This window comes from Oncorhynchus mykiss, chromosome 13 (assembly GCF_057628025.1).
Source record: "Oncorhynchus mykiss isolate SJ-2025 chromosome 13, ASM5762802v1, whole genome shotgun sequence".
Classification (NCBI taxonomy): domain Eukaryota; kingdom Metazoa; phylum Chordata; class Actinopteri; order Salmoniformes; family Salmonidae; genus Oncorhynchus; species Oncorhynchus mykiss.
Window position 1 is genome coordinate 5,387,831 of NC_143034.1, and position 19,306 is coordinate 5,407,136.

Consider the following 19,306-nt stretch of genomic DNA (forward strand, 5'->3'; position numbering starts at 1 on the left):
AAGGCAGGGCACCAGTGAAGGTCTCCCTTCTAGATAGAGAAGGCAGGGCACCAGGGAAGGCCTCCCTTCTAGAAAGAGAAGGCAGGGCACCAGGGAAGGCCTCCCTTCTATATAGAGAAGGCAGGGAACCAGTGAAGGCCTCCCTTCTATATAGAGAAGGCAGGGAACCAGTGAAGGCCTCCCTTCTAGATAGAGAAGGCAGGGCACCAGTGAAGGCCTCCCTTCTAGATAGAGAAGGCAGGGCACCAGTGAAGGCCTCCCTTCTAGATAGAGAAGGCAGGGAACCAGTGAAGGCCTCCCTTCTAGATAGAGAAGGCAGGGCACCAGGGAAGGCCTCTCTTCTAGAAAGAGAAGGCAGGGCACCAGGGAAGGCCTCCCTTCTAGATAGAGAAGGCAGGGCACCAGGGAAGGCCTCCCTTCTAGATAGAGAAGGCAGGGCACCAGTGAAGGCCTCCCTTCACATTCCCTTAAAGCTGTAAGATACATATCCAGCCACTGAAAACAATATAGCATCATGGAAACAGCACTTGGAAACATTGAAAACAGCACTTGGAAACAGCACTTGGAAACAGCACATGGAAACAGCACATGGAAACAGCACTTGGAAACAGCACTTGGAAACATTGGAAACAGCACTTGGAAACATTGGAAACAGCACTTGGAAACAGCACTTGGAAACAGCACTTGGAAACAGCACATGGAAACAGCACTTGGAAACAACACTTGGAAACAGCACTTGGAAACAGCACTTGGAAACAGCACTTGGAAACAGCACTTGGAAACATTGGAAACAGCACTTGGAAACAGCACTTGGAAACATTGGAAACAGCACCTTGGAAACATTGGAAACAGCACTTGGAAACATTGGAAACAGCACTTGGAAACAGCACTTGGAAACATTGGAAACAGCACTTGGAAACAGCACCTTGGAAACATTGGAAACAGCACTTGGAAACATTGGAAACAGCACTTGGAAACAGCACTTGGAAACAGCACCATGGAAACAGCATCATGGAAACGGCACTCTTTGAAACAGCACCATGGAAACAGCACCTTGGAAACAGCACTCTTTGCCAGAGTTGAAGAAAAGGACCATTTAATCACAGTCCAATGTGCTCTACATTCAAACTGAAATATATTCAATTAAATCTTGAGATAAAAAAATATATTCAATTAAATGTTGAGATTATTTATTTTTTAAACATAAATGTATTTTTTTTTTGTAGAAATTTGATTTCATATGGCACAAACAAAAGCACAACTTTTTAGTAAAAAATATGAGACAATGGGAGCAATGTCTTCTCTCATGAATTGTAAGTTTATGTGATGGTAAATATATGTGTTCATTTAGGTCTCTTAACTGGGGAAATATATTTTCCACACAGGGAGCATTGACAACACTTTTCCCAGGTGTGGATTCCTTCATGCTCTATCTGTTGCCGTAACCAGGTAAACTTCAATGCACAGTGGGAGCAGTGGAAAGGCGATTTCTCAGCTCTGTGTGTGTTCTCTTATGCGATTTCAGGTTTGTTAGCTGGTTAAAACTCTATCCACGGTAGGAGCTGGGATGAGGCTTTTCTCCTGTGTGTGTTCTCTTATGTATTGTCATGCTCCCTAACCAGGTAAAACTCTTTCCCCACTAGAAGCATTGGTAAGGCTTTTCACCAGTGTGCATTCTCTCGTGGTCTTTAAGGTTCCCTAACTTAGTAAAGCTCTTTCCACGGTGGGAGCAGTGGTGTGGTCTTGCTGATTTGGACATCTCTGGCTCTGGTTCCTCTGAGTCTGGTCTCTCTCCTGCCAAATACAGAGTATTTAGTTTAACAGAGAGATCAGGGTCCTTTTCACTTGAAACTAAATGGAAGAAAACAGACCGAAATGGCAAGGGATGACTAGTGGAACTTGTACATTTAAGAAACGCTTGTTTTTTGTTTTCTGTTGCAGAACTTTTGCTACGGTGTGCACTAATTAATACAACCTAGCAACAGCTGAAAACCAAGCCAAATCTAGCATTGTCTTCATACATACACCAACCCGTAGCGTGAGTAATATCCAAGACATTGGTCACCAACCTTTTCTGAGTTAAGATACATTTCTCAGTCAAACATCAAGCTTTTAACATGAAAAATAATGTAATGCTATGCAACATTAACCTATCAAACAACACTTCTGTAGCAATGAGGTTTGTGCAGTAGGCTAAAGTCCCAGTACAGATGTAGGATCTGCAGGAATTTTAAAACCTTTTTTTTTATTTTTGAAGTTTATAAAGACTTCTTGAGTTTGTAGTTTCCACTTTTACATTTCAGACTTGATTTTCCCTTACAAACACTGTTTCAACCGCTACAAATATATTCATTAATTTTAATCCACATATTAAATGGGTTAAATGCGGAAGACACATTTCAGTTGAAGGCATTTAGTTGTACACCTGACTAGGTATCCCCCTTTCCATAATTCACATTTCTTGTTGCTGCAGGATTACTACTTCCTGCTGTAGCAAACTGGCTCAAATTAAGATCCTACTGAAAGGACGAAGCACCCCATTTAGCCGCGGTAAAAGTCAAGTCAGGACTTATCCTGTTAATTGAAAGGACGAAACACCCCATTTAACCACGGTAAAAATGACTGCAAACATGGACGAGTATGAAACAGCTATGAGCTCCATAAGACAATCAAAGAGGCAAAACAGACAGTATAGGGACCAAACGGCTCAGACATGGGATGTATGTGGAAGAGATTACAAAGGGAAAACCACACCGATGCCTCACCTCCCCAGCCAGCTGGTCTGCACATGCTCTGAGGACGCTATAAAGGTGTTTGTATGGACACCATTGTTCCTGTACGCAAGCAAGCAAAGGTAACAGAACTAAAAATGACTGTCACTCCCCCGTACTACTCACTTCTGTCATCGAGTGGCTCCCAAGTGGCGGCAGCGAGAGGCGTCACTAGAGACACACTGGTTCTAGTCCAGGCTGTACCACAGTGGTCTGAGACACTGCATCTCTACAGTACCTGGTTCTAGTCCAGGCTGTACCACAGTGGTCTGAGACACTGCATCTCTACAGTACCTGGTTCTAGTCCAGGCTGTATCACAGTGGTCTGAGACACTGCATCTCTACAGACACCCTGGTTCGATTCCAGGCTGTATCACAGTGGTCTGAGACACTGCATCTCTACAGTACATGGTTCTAGTCCAGGCTGTATCACAGTGGTCTGAGACACTGCATCTCTACAGTACCTGGTTCTAGTCCAGGCTGTATCACAGTGGTCTGAGACACTGCATCTCTACAGTACCTGGTTCTAGTCCAGGCTGTATCACAGTGGTCTGAGACACTGCATCTCTACAATACCTGGTTCTAGTCCAGGCTGTATCACAGTGGTCTGAGACACTGCATCTCTACAGTACCTGGTTCTAGTCCAGGCTGTATCACAGTGGTCTGAGACACTGCATCTCTACAGTACCTGGTTCTAGTCCAGGCTGTATCACAGTGGTCTGAGACACTGCATCTCTACAGTACCTGGTTCTAGTCCCAGGCTGTATCACAGTGGTCTGAGACACTGCATCTCTACAGTACCTGGTTCTAGTCCAGGCTGTATCACAGTGGTCTGAGACACTGCATCTCTACAGACACCCTGGTTCGATTCCAGGCTGAATCACAACCGGCCGTGATTGGGAGTCCCATTGGGCGGCGCACAATCGTCCCAGCGTCGTCCGGGTTTGCCCGGTGAAGGTCGTCATTGTTCTTAACCGACTAGTTAAATAAAAGGTTAAATAACAAAAAAACCACATGAAGTCTTCTCCTTTATTTATTTATTGAACTGGGCACGTTGGGCTCGGGGATGGAACAACTGTTGAAGTACCTACATCATTATATTATTCATCAATAGTGGGAATATGGGTTAAGACATGCAACATCATTTTGTATATATAGTGTATGTAAGATTACCCCTTCAAAATGAGTGGATTCATCTATTCCATCTAGTTAGCACTGACTCACAAACCTACCTCAAACTTCCCCCATACTGGACACGGACACCTAAAAAAATAATATCCACGAGTTCATCGGACTCTGGTGAGGTAGATAAAGGGCCTCGTTGCCAAAATCACAAAGTATCCCTTTAATGACTTGTATACGCCCACAACATTCTGTAGTCTGGATATGCACACCGTTCCAACACAGAAAAGCTACCTTTTTTAATATACTTAATTACCATTTTTTTGGAAAATGATTTCACTCATATTGTAATTAATTATACGTCATAGAAATCTGGGAAAGCCATGCACTTACTCACTCCATATTCAATTTATATTTTAAAATAAAATAAATAAATCATAGAAATGTATTTTTGAGTCCACTTTCTATAATTAGATTTCATGTATAGCATAAACAAAAACACATTCTCAGTCAAAAATATGAGACAATTGTGGGAGCACAATGTGTGTTTTCTGATGAATTTTAAGTCCATGTGAGGTGCTATATCTCTTTCCACACTCGGAGCATTGGTATGGCTTCTCCCCTGTGTGTGTTACCTCATGGACTTTCAGGTGCCCTAACTGCATAAATATCTTTCCACACCGGAGGCACTGATAACTTTTCTCTACAATGTGGATTCTTTCATGCTCTTTAAGTTGTTGAAACCATGTAAATTTAATTCCACAGTGGGAGCATTGGAAAGGCTTCTCCATTGTGTGTCTTTGCTCATGTTCTTTCAGGTTCCATAAATTCCTAAAACTCTTTTCACAATGAGAACAGTGGAAAGGTTTTTCCACAGAGTGTGTCCCCTCATGTCTTTTCAAGGACCCCGATGAGAAAAAATTCCTTTCACACTGTGAGCAGTGGTAAGGCTTCTCTCCTGTGTGTGTCCTCTCATGTGATTTCAGGTCCCCCCGTTGGGTAAAACTTCTTTCACACTGGGAGCAGTGGTAAGGCTTAGAGTGTATTTTTTCATGTTTTTTCATATATTCTGATGAATTAAAATTCTTTCCACACTGAATGCATTGGTAGGGTCTCTCCTTTGTGTGTGTCCTCTCATGTCGTTTCAGGTTCCCAAACCAGCTAAAACTCTTTCCACACTGAGAGCAGTGTCGTCGTCTTTCTGGTTTGGACGTCTCTGGGTCTGGTTCCCCTGAAGCACTCTTCAAGCTGTCACAGTGAGAGTCTGTGTCTGGTCTCTCCCCTGCTGAAGACAAACAGAGAGTTTAGTTAAACAGAGAGACCTCAATGAAACCTCCACATAATAACAGTCTTCCTATGAGGTTTAATCTAGACTAGAGCTTGTCATCACAGAGTGGCTGTAGTGCTTTGTAAGCTAATAAAAACACTATTAAACTTAGTGGTGTTGTGCATTTATTAGACCTAATGGGTAAATAGACAGTCAGTATAGGATACATGTAATAGACTAGTCAGTATAGGATACATGTATTAGACTAGTCAGTATAGGATACATGTAATAGACTAGTCAGTATAGGATACATGTAATATACCTAATGGATAAATAGACTAGTCAGTATAGGATACATGTAATAGACTAGTCAGTATAGGATACATGTATTAGACTAGTCAGTATAGGATACATGTAATAGACTAGTCAGTATAGGATACATGTAATATACCTAATGGATAAATAGACTAGTCAGTATAGGATACATGTATTAGACCTAATGGATAAATAGACTAGTGATGGTATTAATGACAATTTTAAAAGCGTCTATGAAAATCTATATAAATCTGAATTAAACAACTGTTGGACTGATCCTACGGCATTATTAGACTCAATACCCCTGAACAACTATCAGCAGACAAAAAATGATCGACCCCCCCCCCCAAAAAAAAAAATACTAGACACTTTCAAAACATTCACGTGGAGAAAAGCACCAGACTGCTTTGCCATAGAATTGTATTTAACATTCTGGGAAAAAAATAGCACCCCTATTTACTCAGACTAACAACACACATGCAACTCAACAAAAATATGAACGCTACATGTAAAGTGTTGGTCCCATGTTTCATGAGCTAAAAATAAAAGATCCCAGAAATGTTCAATTTCTGCGCACAAAAAAGCTTATTTCTCTCAAATGTCGTGCACACATTTGTTTACACCCCTGTTAGTGAGCATTTCTACTTTGCCAAGATAATCCATCCACCTGACAGGTATGGCAAATCAAGAAGCTGATTGAACAGCTTGATTATTACACAGGTGCACCTTGTGCTGGGGCCAATAAAAAGCCACTCTAAAATGTGCAGTTTTGTCACAACACAATACCACAAATGTCTGACATTTTGAGGGGGAGTGGAATTGGCATGCTTACTGCAGGAATATCCACCAGAGCTGTTGCCAGAGAACGGAATATTCATTTCTCTACCATAAAAGCCACCTCCAACATAGTTGTAGGGAACTTGGCAACAGGCCTCACAACTACAGACCACGTGTATGACGTCGTTTGGGCGAGCGGGTTGTGAACAGAGTGCCCCATGGTATCGGAGGGGTTATGGTATGGGCAGGCATAAGCTACGGACAACGAACAAAAACTGAATTTTATCGATGCCAATTTGAATGCATGAAAATGCACGGCTCAATGTCGCAAGGGTCTGTACACAATTCCTGGAAGCTGAAAATGTCCCAGTTCTTCCATGGCCTGCAGACTCACCCAGAACACCACCCAGTTTTACTTCACATTATGGGGCATGTCTTACCTTGCTTCAAAGTAGCCGAGGCAAAATATAACCATAGAAACATGGAGGCTATTATTTATAAAGACTGCCTCATGTCAGTGAAACCAGCATTTATAAAGACTGCCTCATGTCAGTGAAACCAGCATTTATAAAGTCTGCCTCATGTCAGTGAAACCAGCATTTATAAAGTCTGCCTCATGTCAGTGAAACCAGCATTTATAAAGTCTGCCTCATGTCAGTGAAACCAGCATTTATAAAGTCTGCCTCGTGTCAGTGAAACCAGCATTTATAAAGACTGCCTCATGTCAGTGAAACCAGCATTTATAAAGTCTGCCTCATGTCAGTGAAACCAGCATTTATAAAGTCTGCCTCATGTCAGTGAAACCAGCATTTATAAAGTCTGCCTCATGTCAGTGAAACCAGCATTTATAAAGTCTGCCTCGTGTCAGTGAAACCAGCATTTATAAAGACTGCCTCATGTCAGTGAAACCAGCATTTATAAAGTCTGCCTCATGTCAGTGAAACCAGCATTTATAAAGTCTGCCTCATGTCAGTGAAACCAGCATTTATAAAGACTGCCTCATATGTCAGTGAAACCAGCATTTATAAAGACTGCCTCATGTCAGTGAAACCAGCATTTATAAAGACTGCCTCATACGTCAGTGAAACCAGCATTTATAAAGACTGCCTCATATGTCTGTGAAACCAGCATTCATAAAGACTGCCTCATGTCAGTGAAACCAGCATTTATAAAGACTGCCTCATGTCAGTGAAACCAGCATTTATAAAGACTGCCTCATGTCAGTGAAACCAGCATTTATAAAGACTGCCTCATGTCAGTGAAACCAGCATTTATAAAGTCTGCCTCATGTCAGTGAAACCAGCATTTATAAAGACTGCCTCATGTCAGTGAAACCAGCATTTATAAAGACTGCCTCATATGTCAGTGAAACCAGCATTTATAAAGACTGCCTCATGTCAGTGAAACCAGCATTTATAAAGACTGCCTCATGTCAGTGAAACCAGCATTTATAAAGACTGCCTCATATGTCAGTGAAACCAGCATTTATAAAGACTGTCTCATATGTCAGTGAAACCAGCATTTATAAAGTCTGCCTCATGTCAGTGAAACCAGCATTTATAAAAGACTGCCTCATATGAAACCAGCATTTAGAAAGACTGCCTCATATGTCAGTGAAACCAGCATTCATAAAGACGGCCTCATATGTCAGTGAAACCAGCATTCATAAAGACTGCCTCATGTCAGTGAAACCAGCATTCATAAAGACGGCCTCATATGTCAGTGAAACCAGCATTCATAAAGACTGCCTCATATGTCAGTGAAACCAGCATTCATAAAGACGGCCTCATGTCAGTCAAACCAGCATTTATAAAGACTGCCTCACAGTTTAAAGCTATGATCCCCTTATTGATGTCACTAGTTAAACCCACTTCAATCAGTGTAGATAAAGGGAGGGGGGGGAGACAGGTTAAAGCTATGATCCCCTTATTGAAGTCACTAGTTAAACCCACTTCAATCAGTGTAGATGAAGGGGGGGGGGGGGGGAGACAGGCTAAAGCTAGGGGGGGGGGGGAAGAAGGATTTTTAAGCTTCGATTGAAACATGGACTGTGTTCAGTGCCTTCAGAAAGTATTCACACCCCTTTTGACTTTTTCCACATGTTGTGGTGTTACAGCCTTTATTCAAAATGGATTCTTATTCCACATGTTGTGGTGTTACAGCCTTTATTCAAAATGGATTCTTATTCCACATGTTGTGGTGTTACAGCCTTTATTCAAAATGGATTCTTATTCCACATGTTGTGGTGTTACAGCCTTTATTCAAAATGGATTCTTATTCCACATGTTGTGGTGTTACAGCCTTTATTCAAAATGGATTCTTATTCCACATGTTGTGGTGTTACAGCCTTTATTCAAAATGGATTCTTATTCCACATGTTGTGGTGTTACAGCCTTTATTCAAAATGGATTCTTATTCCACATGTTGTGGTGTTACAGCCTTTATTCAAAATGGATTCTTATTCCACATGTTGTGGTGTTACAGCCTTTATTCAAAATGGATTCTTATTCCACATGTTGTGGTGTTACAGCCTTTATTCAAAATGGATTCTTATTCCACATGTTGTGGTGTTACAGCCTTTATTCAAAATGGATTCTTATTCCACATGTTGTGGTGTTACAGCCTTTATTCAAAATGGATTCTTATTCCACATGTTGTGGTGTTACAGCCTTTATTCAAAATGGATTCTTATTCCACATGTTGTGGTGTTACAGCCTTTATTCAAAATGGATTCTTATTCCACATGTTGTGGTGTTACAGCCTTTATTCAAAATGGATTCTTATTCCACATGTTGTGGTGTTACAGCCTTTATTCAAAATGGATTCTTATTCCACATGTTGTGGTGTTACAGCCTTTATTCAAAATGGATTCTTATTCCACATGTTGTGGTGTTACAGCCTTTATTCAAAATGGATTCTTTTTCCACATGTTGTGGTGTTACAGCCTTTATTCAAAATGGATTCTTATTCCACATGTTGTGGTGTTACAGCCTTTATTCAAAATGGATTCTTATTCCACATGTTGTGGTGTTACAGCCTTTATTCAAAATGGATTCTTATTCCACATGTTGTGGTGTTACAGCCTTTATTCAAAATGGATTCTTATTCCACATGTTGTGGTGTTACAGCCTTTATTCAAAATGGATTCTTATTCCACATGTTGTGGTGTTACAGCCTTTATTCAAAATGGATTCTTATTCCACATGTTGTGGTGTTACAGCCTTTATTCAAAATGGATTCTTATTCCACATGTTGTGGTGTTACAGCCTTTATTCAAAATGGATTCAATATTATTTTTCTCTCACCCATCTATCTACACATAATACTCCATAACGACAAAGTTATTTTTTTTGTTGTTGACATTTTTAGCAAATGTATTACAAATGAAATATCTCATTTACTTACGTGTTCTGTTCACACCCCAGAGTCAATACATGTTGGAATCACATTTGACAGTGATTACAGCTGTGAGTCTTTCTGGGTACGTCTCTAAGAGCTTTGTATTGGATTTGCCCCAAACATAACACATCTTATTCAGGACCCTTTCTTCTTTAAGGTTGCTGCACCTATCATCTTCAACCTTTTTAACCTGACTCTCCTCTCTGGGGAGGTTCCCATTGCTTGGAAGGCAGCTACAGTTCGTCCTTTATTTAAAGGGGGAGATCAAGCTCATCCTAACTGTTATAGGCCTATTTCTATTTTGCCCTGTTTATCAAAAGTGTTGGAAAAACTTGTCAATAATCACCTGACTGGTTTCTTGATGTCTATAGTATTCTCTCTGGTGTGTGCAATCTGGTTTCCGCTCCGGTTATGGATGTGTCACCGCAACCTTAAAGGTCCTCAATGATGTAACCATTGCCCTTGACACTAAGCAATGTTGTGCTGCTATTTTTATTGACTTGGCCAAAGCTTTTTATACTGTAGACCATTCCCTTCTTGTGGGCCGGCTAAGGAGTATTGGTGTCTCTTAGGGGTCTTTGACCTGGTTTGCTAACTACCCTTCTCAAAGAGTGCAGTGTATAAAGTCAGAAAATCTGCTGTCTCAGCCACTGCCTGTCACCAAGGGAGTACACCAAGGCTCAATCCTAGGCCCCACACTCTTCTCAATTTACATCAACAGCATAGCTCAGACAGAGGAAGCTCTCTCATCCATTTATATGCAGATGATACAGTCTTATACTCAGCTGGCCCCTCCCGGATTTTGTGTTAAACGCTCTACAACAAAGCTTTCTTAGTGTTCAACAAGCTTTCTCTACCCATAACCTTGTTCTGAACACCTCCAAAACAAAGGTAATGTGGTTTGGTAAGAAGAATGCCCCTCTTCCCACAGGTGTTATTGCTACCTCTGAGGGTTTAGAGCTTGAGGTAGTCACCTCATACAAGTACTTGGGAGTATGGCTGGATGGCGCACTGTCCTTCTCTCAGCACACATCAAAGCTGCAGGCTAAAGATAAATCTAGACTTGGTTTCCTCTATCGTAATCGCTCCTCTTTCACCCTAGCTGCCAAACTAACCCTAATTTAGATGACCAACCTACCCATGCTAGATTACGGAAACATAATTTATAGGTCAGCAGGTAAGTTCGCTGCAGCTAGCGACTGGAACGAGCTGCAACAAACACTCAAACTGGACAGTTTTATCTCAATCTCTTCATTAAAAGACTCAATCATGGACACTCTTACTGACAGTTGTGGCTGCTTTGTGTGATGTATTGTTGTCTCTACCTCCTTGACCTTTGTGCTGTTGACTGTGCCCAATAATGTTTGTACCATGTTTTGTGCTGCTACCATGTTGTGTTGCTACCATGTTGTGTTGTCATGTGTTGCTGCCTTGCTATGTTGTTGTCTTAGGTCTCTCTTTATGTAGTGTTGTCTATCTTGTTGTGATGTGTGTTTTGTCCTATTTATATTGCATTTATTTATTTATTTTAATCCCAGGCCCCCGTCCCCACAGGAGGCATTTTGTCTTTTGGTAGGCCGTCATTGTCAATAAGAATTTGTTCTTAACTGACTTGCCTAGTTACATTAAGGTTAATTTCTTTGCCACATTCTTTGCAGTTTTGCTTTAGTTCCTTAATGCAAACAGGATGCATGTTTTGGAATATTTGTATTCTGTACAGGCTTCCTACTTTTACTTGTCAATTAGGTTAGTGTTGTGGAGTAACTACAATGTTGTTGATCCGCTGGGGCGCTACTTGGCTCATCGTGCTCTTTAGTGACTCCTTGTGGTGGGTCAGACGCCTGCAGGCTGACTTCGGTCGTCAGTTGAACTGTGTTTCCTCTGACACATTGGTGCAGAGTTAAGCGGGCGGGTGTTAAGGAGCGCGGTTTGGCGGGTCATGTTTCGGAGGACACATGACTCTACCTTCGCCTCTCCCAAAGCTTAAGTATCTTTAAAACCAAATACTTTCTTGGCTTATTTCTCTAGTATTTTTCCATTTGAGTCATTTTCATTAAGGTATCTTTTACTCAGGTATGACAATTAGCTACTTTTTCCCCCCACCCCTACTTGTCAATTAATCCAGGAATATTTTGGTAACTTTGTCAGAATTATTGAATAGAGGAAAAGCCAACGTTGAGTTCTTGAGAGACGGTTTTCCAACCGGAGTAGGCAGTGTTTCATTTCAACAACTGTGAACCTGTATTGACTGCTGCGTGTCGGGCCAATTTGCGGTTAAACACGAGTGCAGGTGGTAAATTATTTTAGGACAGTGGGGACAAGACATTTACATTAATACATGTCAATGTACTGTCAGTAAGCATTTCACTAAGGTCGACACACCTGTTGTATTTGGTGCGTGTGACCAATAACATTTGGTTTGACGCTACTAGCTCAATAGTTAACTAGATGATTTGAATTGCCTATCTAGTTCCTCTGTTGTCTGACTATTATTTTTTTAATTTGTGCAAGCGGACAAAGCGTTAATATCGCTATTTAAAAAAAATGTCTACATTATTTTACCTTTATTTAACTAGGTAAGTCAATCAATAACAAATTATTATTTACAATGATGGCCTACCAGGGGAACAGTGGGTTAACTGCCTTGTTTCAGGGGCAGAACGGCAGATTTTTTTTACCATGTCAGTTCGGGGATTCGATCTAGCAACCTTTACGGTTACTGGCCTAACACTCTAACCGCTAGGCTGCCTGACCACCCCGACAACCTTCCACATGATTCGGTTCGGCTGGCGAACCTAACGAGTGTGCTCACATAAGTACTATTAAGGAGAGTAGCCTAAAACTGCAATAGTACTGTTTGTCCATCTTGAGATACCGGAGGCAGTATACATTTCTTCAAAATGGTCAGAATTAATCTAAGATATACTGTTTATACAAAAGTATGTGGACACCACTTCAAATTAGTGAATTTGGCTATTTCTGTAAGTCTCTCTGGAGATGATTGTCTTCTAAATGACTCAGTACTGCAAGTCTCTCTGGATAAGAGTGTCTGCTAAATGACTCAAAAGTAAATAGGCCTACCCCTGGGGTACGACAGTTGAACTAAGCTCATTGGGCTTTTATAATTATCCTAGAATCAATGGCTAGGGCTGTTGACCACAGAATTGAGTTAAACAAAACACGCATGTACCATTGGCCATCTTCTCCTTTAACAACTCATACAGTACTGAACAACATATTCAAGAGTAGAACTTCAGTAGAATGCTCCTTTAAAAGTTCCTTTAAAAACACACAGCCTAGTTCAACAACTGCAGAGCTTGTGTCCCCTGTTTTTAAGACAATACTCACTGGTGTTAACAGGATCTTCAGTCTCTTCCTCCTCTCCATTTTCATCCTCCTCTGTCACTCCCAAAACATCTTCCCCCTCCTCTTTTATTGAGATAGCCTCCTCTTCCTCTTTTATTGAGATAGCCTCCTCTTCCTCTTTTACTCCAAAAGGTTCCTTCTCTTCTTTCAATGTTATGGCCTCTTCCTCCTTTTTCATTCTGAAAGCTTCTACATCCTCCTCTTCCTCTGTGACAGCCTCTATCCCCTCTTCCTCTTTCACTCCAAAAGGTTCCTTATCTTCTTTCCCTATAACAGCCCCTTCTTCCTCCTGTTTTATTCTGAAAGCTTCTTCCTCTCCTTTCACTGTAATATACTCCTCTTCTTGTTTTACAATAATGTTCAGCCCCAGAGCTTCTTTCTCCGTCCAGTAGACATCCTCTTCTTTAGCAGGGGGGCAGTGGCTTAGTGAACTCATATTAGCTAGCTAGCTAGTTAGCATTAGCAACTAGCCTAGTGCTAAACTCAGTACGAATTTAACAAATATGCTTATTTAAGTAAACAAGCAAATTGCATGTAAGTTAAGGAGTGTATATGTAAACAGAATTGTGTTTAAAACACTGGGATTCATATTAACAGAAATGGTCGAAAGAGCTTCAATGTTCAGGTTTTGTGTTTGCTTGCAAGCTAGCGAAGTGGTTGAATCAGTAGCCGTGTTGTTGTTGAAGAAGCATCACGCGCCGTCCACTAGAATACACGTCACCAAGAAGCATCACCTGAAAGACACGTCGCCATCTGCTGACTGGAGTGGGTAACGCTGTTCAATTAAATAAAAAATGTTGGCAAATAACCAGATATGTTTTCTCTTACTTCTAAGTACCTTTACACAGATGTAGAAGCTGAATATGAATATGTACATAATTAATAAATCCTGTTTTGAAAAGATAATGTGTTAGAAACAATTATCTGTTGTTGTTGTTGTTTGTTATGTTTTCACCTCCAGAGTTTTTATCTCGATGAGAGCATTTTATTACTTTACAGGGGAAATCTGCAGTTCAACCAATAACAAGTCGCTACCCCGCCACTGTTTTGGTAAAAAAAAAAAAAGGATTATAGTTTTAACCAAACTGTGAGAATATACAGCGTTTGTTTAGAATTACATTGTTTTACAAACAACGAGGTAAAAACAGGCTTTTATGTTCTGATGGGGTACGGCAGTTGAACTAAGCCCATGAGGCATGTATAAGTTATATTTGGGTTCTGATGGGGTACGGCAGTTGAACTAAGCCCATGAGGCATGTATGTATAAGTTATATTTGGGTTCTGATAGGGTACAACAGTTGAACTAAGCCCATGAGGCATGTATAAGTTATATTTGGGTTCTGATAGGGTACGGCAGTTGAACTAAGCCCATGAGGCATGTATAAGTTATATTTGGGTTCTGATAGGGTACAACAGTTGAACTAAGCCCATGAGGCATGTATAAGTTATATTTGGGTTCTGATAGGGTACAACAGTTGAACTAAGCCCATGAGGCATGTATGTATAAGTTATATTCTCCAATAATCCATGAGTGTATATCATTATTTTAAAAGTTTGAAATTAGATGTAGCAATCCCAGATTTCCCCTTTAAAGCCACACTCTGTAAAATGTGAACATATATTTCCTTAAAATCACACACTGGTCAGGTCACTTGCACTTTCCATTCAGCTTCAGGCAACCTGGATGTAAAGGCTTGTTCACACCTGTAGTGACTCCTTCTATCCGTCACAACCCCATTGTTACGTATCCATTGTTTACTAGATACATCAACGTAATTACACCCAACACAATGTTGAAAAATCAGAATGCTTCCCGCCACTAGATCACATGACGAGACGTGAGCTGGACGTGATCCCAGTGAACCGGTAGAGAGAGGACTCTTAACCAGGAATCATACGTGGTAAAGTAACCCTCATGAAATCAGACAGCACCAGAGTCCCAAAGTATTAAGCGAAAACAAGCATAGAGAACAGTTTTGGCTTTAATTTTAAAAAACAACGGAAGACTACTATTATAAGTATTTCGGTGACAACCTGGTTGATTAATAACAATATTGGATTGTTAACACGTTTGTTTTTTTAATATAAATAAATGTGGGACACAAAAAAAGCCAGTGTAGAACCCCATTACCCAAAATGCACTGCTCCAATTACTTTCAAATGTTTGTCCCCCCCAATGTATTTTCCGAAAAATGAAGTCTCACAAAAACCTGTATTTTCCTACGAATTGAGTTGCACAAAAATGTGTATTTTCACACTAATTAAGCCACACAAAAACGAAACAAAACCTACAAAAACGGACAAAACTAAAAATACTTTTTTTGTACATATTTGCAGGAATTGAGTGTGAGACAGTCTTTATTCAGGAGCCTTTATTCAGGTGTCAGACTTGATGCCCCTGTACCGCTTGCTGTGCAGAAGCAGAGAGAACAGTCTGTCTTTTGATTGGTTGGAGTATTTAGACTTGACGCTCCTGTACGGCTTGCTGTGCAGAAGCAGAGAGAACAGTCTGTGTGTTTTGATTGGTTGGAGTATTTAGAACACTGCCTATAGAATGTCTACACCTCCCTTGTATTTCTTCACATATTATTGTGTTACAAAGTGGGATTAAAATGGACTGAATTGTCATTTTTTTGTCAACTATCTACATAAAATGCTCAGTGGAAAATGTTTTAATTTTTTATTAAAAAATGTACCTTGATAAGTAATTCCCCATCCTGACTCAATGTTTTATTTTACCTTTATTTAACTCGGCAAGTCAGTTAAGAACAAATTCTTATTTTCAACGACAGCTTTCAACGACATCTCGGGGATTTGAACTTGCAACCTTCCGGTTACTATCCCAATGCTCTAACCACTAGGCTACCCTGCCGCCCCATGGTAGAAACCAGTGGTGGGAAAAGTACTCAATTGTCAGACTTAAAGGTAAAGACACCTTAATAGAAAATGACTCAAGTAAAAGTGAAAGTCACCCAGTAAATTACTACTTGAGTAAAAGTCTAAAAGTATTTGGTTTTAAATATGCTTAAGTATCAAAAGTAAAAGTATAAATAATTTCAAATTCCTTATATTAAGGAAATTGTGTGGGCAAGAGGCTCGTTTCAGCCGTCACCTCATGTTTCAGCCGTCACCTCATGTTTCAGCCGCCACCTCATGTTTCAGCCGTCACCTCATGTTTCAGCCGCCACCTCATGTTTCAGCCGCCACCTCATGTTTCAGCCGCCACCTCATGTTTCAGCCGCCACCTCATGTTTCAGCCGCCACCTCATGTTTCAGCCGCCACCTCATGTTTCAGCTGCCACCTTATGTTTCAGTAACCACCTCATGTTTCAGTCGCCACCTCATGTGTCTAGGACATCCATTCCCCTAGTGGAACGTTTGACCAGAAATTGCCTGATATGTCATTATTATAAATATTTAACTTCAATTAAATCAGAAGTGCAGCACATCAAATGAAAGCTAAACCTCTTGCTAATCTAGCCACCATGTAAGATTTCAAAAACCTTTCCAGCAAAACCGCTTATCGATCAGTAGACAACACATTGGGTACAGTTACAGCAAAGTAGATTTGTCAAAAATAGCAATAAAATTCATCACTTACCTTTGAATATCTTCTTCTTTTGGCAACACTAAAGGTCACGACGAAACAATAAAGTGTTGTTTTGTTCATATAATCCATTTCTATAGCCTAACTGAAACATTTTGTAAATGGCTTGTGTAGTCAATTCCGTGTCCTCCAACTTTGGATGTAACGTTCGATGTAATTACTCAATCTAAAATGACGTTTATCGAGTCATGTTTGGTCTCATTGCAGTCCTCTGTTTGTTAGTAGAACAAACAGCATGGTTCTTTTCCGGGACATATTGACCGAAAGGAGTTGATTTGAACCCAGCAAACAATGACCTAATTGCGCACCAACGATTGGATCGGTTCTTCGTTGATTGACTGGATTTCGGACCAATGACCACTGATCCTCTTGAAATCTACCTGGTTAGATAGCCAATGAGCTCAGGTAAACGACAACATGTGATGGTTCTATCCAGGAAGCCTATCTTTTGTGGGAAAGCCATGCGTGTCGACAACCATTCTCCATTGAAAATTCTTCCAGACGCACCGACTGTGGTTACACGCAGCATTTCTTTCGGAGAGCATTTTCAAAGAATAAATATGGCAAGTAAATCTTTAAAATCGAAGACCAAGACAAAGCATACAGATCTACACGATATAATTGATGAGATTGATAGAGATAGTGACAGTGAATTACTACAAGATGAGTCAGACAGTGACAATTCTTTTGACTCGGTTTCTGAGGTTATGTTCTTATATGGAGAAGATTCTGTGTTGGATTGGTGAGTAACGTTGTTTGAAATTAATAATATTAAATAATAATATTAAATATTCATTTGAGTTGTTTGAGATATTTATATTTTATTTGCCATATATAAAAATATGACATGAAATATAAAGTACATATAAGTATAATGAAATGTATAAAGTAAACATTGCTCTACATTGTGGGTGTATGTCTGTGGGCCTGTATATATTACATGTTTTTTATCTAAACATGGAATGAACAACACCTCACTTACTCTGTATATAATCTGTGTCTTTATTTCACAGTCCCAGTGATTCTGATTGGGAGCCCATACTGCCAAGGTGCAAATCCCCCACTGAAGCTGGTCCATCCAGCCGGACCCCTGCTGTCTCCGGCACCACACCTACCCCCGCCCGGCCATCAAGAGGTGTGAAGTCGGTGACAAAGAAGCGGAGGAAGGGAAGTGTGGAACCTGCTGGCAGTGCGGAGGAGGGTCGTTGGCACTCTGTGCTGGAGGAGGATGTGGCCCCACCACCTCCAATTTTCAGACCAAAGAGGCCACCAGGTCCTCAGCTAGACATGAACTCAAAGTACAGCCCCATACAACTTTTTCAGTTGTTTTTCACCCCACGAGTTGTTGATTCCCTGGTGTTGAACACTAATAGGAACGGAGCTAAGAAGCAGGAAGGCAAGAAAGAGGCATGGAAGCCCATTTCCATGTCAGATCTTTTTTGTTACTTTTCTATGGTCATTTACATGGGTGTTGTGAAGCTAAAAACCCTGAAGGACTACTGGAAATCTGCACCCCTCTATCAACTGCCTTTCCCCACCACGGTCATGTCGTGCAAAAGGTTTCTGACAATTTCACGGGCACTTCATATCAGTGACCCAGAAGTTGATAAGGACAATGAGATGAAACGAGGCACGGCGAGGTTTGATAAGCTCTGCAAAATTAAACCTCTCTACCTCGACATCATTGAGGCCTGCAATACTTATTTTCAGCCTGCCCAGAACCTTTCCATAGATGAGAGGATGGTAGCCTCAAAGGCCAGAAATGGCCTAAAACACTACATGCGTAACAAACCGACTAAATGGGGTTACAAACTGTTTGTTTTGGCCGATTCTGCGTGTGCATACACGTGCAATTTTTTTGTCTATGAAGGGAAGAACAGTTGTGCGACCGGGAAGGGACTTAGCTATGACTCCGTTATGCAGTTATTAGATTTTCAGCTGCTAGGGAAGGGCTACAAACTGTTTGTGGATAACTTTTACACAAGCCCTACCCTGTTTGCAGACCTGAGAAAGCTGGAGATGTGGGCCTGTGGCACCATTCGGTCCAACAGAGTGGGCTTTCCGAAAACCAGGGTGAACGACATGCCTAAGCAGGCTGAGCGGGGTACCATGAGATGGATCCGTGAAGATGGCCTGCTGTTTGTGAAGTGGATGGACACCAGAGAGGTGGCGATGTGCTCCACTATCCACAAGTCCTTCAGTGGTGATCACGTCGTCAGGCGTGTGAAGGACGCTACTGGGGCATGGACCACAAAAAATGTCCCCATTCCAACTGCAGTAAAGGACTACAATAAGAACATGGGAGGAGTCGACCTGTCGGATGCGCTGATAGGATACTATAATGTTCTCCACAAAACCATGAAATGGTACAAGACATTGTTTTACCATTTCATTGACATTGCTGTGGTGAATTCCTTCATCCTCCAAAAGGAAATGGCCAAGAGCTGTGGACAGCCCCCCATCTCACAGCTAGCCTTCAGAGAGCTGCTCATCCAGGAGCTTGCTAGCTACAGCAAGACCACTGTAGCACCCCTCTACCTCTGTCCCTTCTGCTCCTTCAACCAGTGGTGTGCACATGCTTAAATTCCTTATTGCAGGCAGGAATGAGTGCAAAAGGGGCTCAGTAAGGAGGCTTCGTTGTGCTCTTTGCCACAAGAAATCCTCTGTCGGCTGCACCACCTG

General features: G+C 41.1%; 1 protein-coding gene across 4 annotated transcripts; it reads right to left on the reverse strand.

The window, feature by feature from the left end:
* Positions 1–4,259: 4,259 nt before the first annotated feature.
* On the reverse strand, positions 4,260–16,753 carry LOC118947627 (uncharacterized). Of its 4 annotated transcripts, none has more exons than XM_036972573.2 (2): positions 13,000–13,701; positions 4,260–5,175 (listed from the first exon to the last, which is right to left on the reverse strand). In XM_036972573.2, exons 1-2 carry the CDS (start codon positions 13,451–13,453, stop codon positions 4,400–4,402), a joined length of 1,230 nt encoding a protein of 409 aa, XP_036828468.1. In that variant the 5' UTR covers positions 13,454–13,701; the 3' UTR covers positions 4,260–4,399. The 4 variants fall into 4 exon arrangements, 2 of the variants coding, with proteins under 2 accessions (XP_036828468.1, XP_036828467.1); XM_036972572.2 differs by having other exon boundaries at positions 4,260–5,178; XR_005041831.2 differs by lacking the exon at positions 13,000–13,701 and adding an exon at positions 16,619–16,753 and having other exon boundaries at positions 5,088–5,175.
* Between the last annotated feature and the right edge of the window lie 2,553 nt (positions 16,754–19,306).

Excerpts from the sequence above, each read along its gene's own strand:
- LOC118947627 (XM_036972572.2), bottom strand. The coding sequence starts at position 13,453 with ATGAGTTCACTAAGCCACTGCCCCCCTGCTAAAGAAGAGGATGTCTAC. Across the intron at positions 5,179-12,999 it reads TGAAGATCCTGTTAACACCA|CAGGGGAGAGACCAGACACA; the intron begins GTGAGTATTGTC and ends GTTTGTCTTCAG.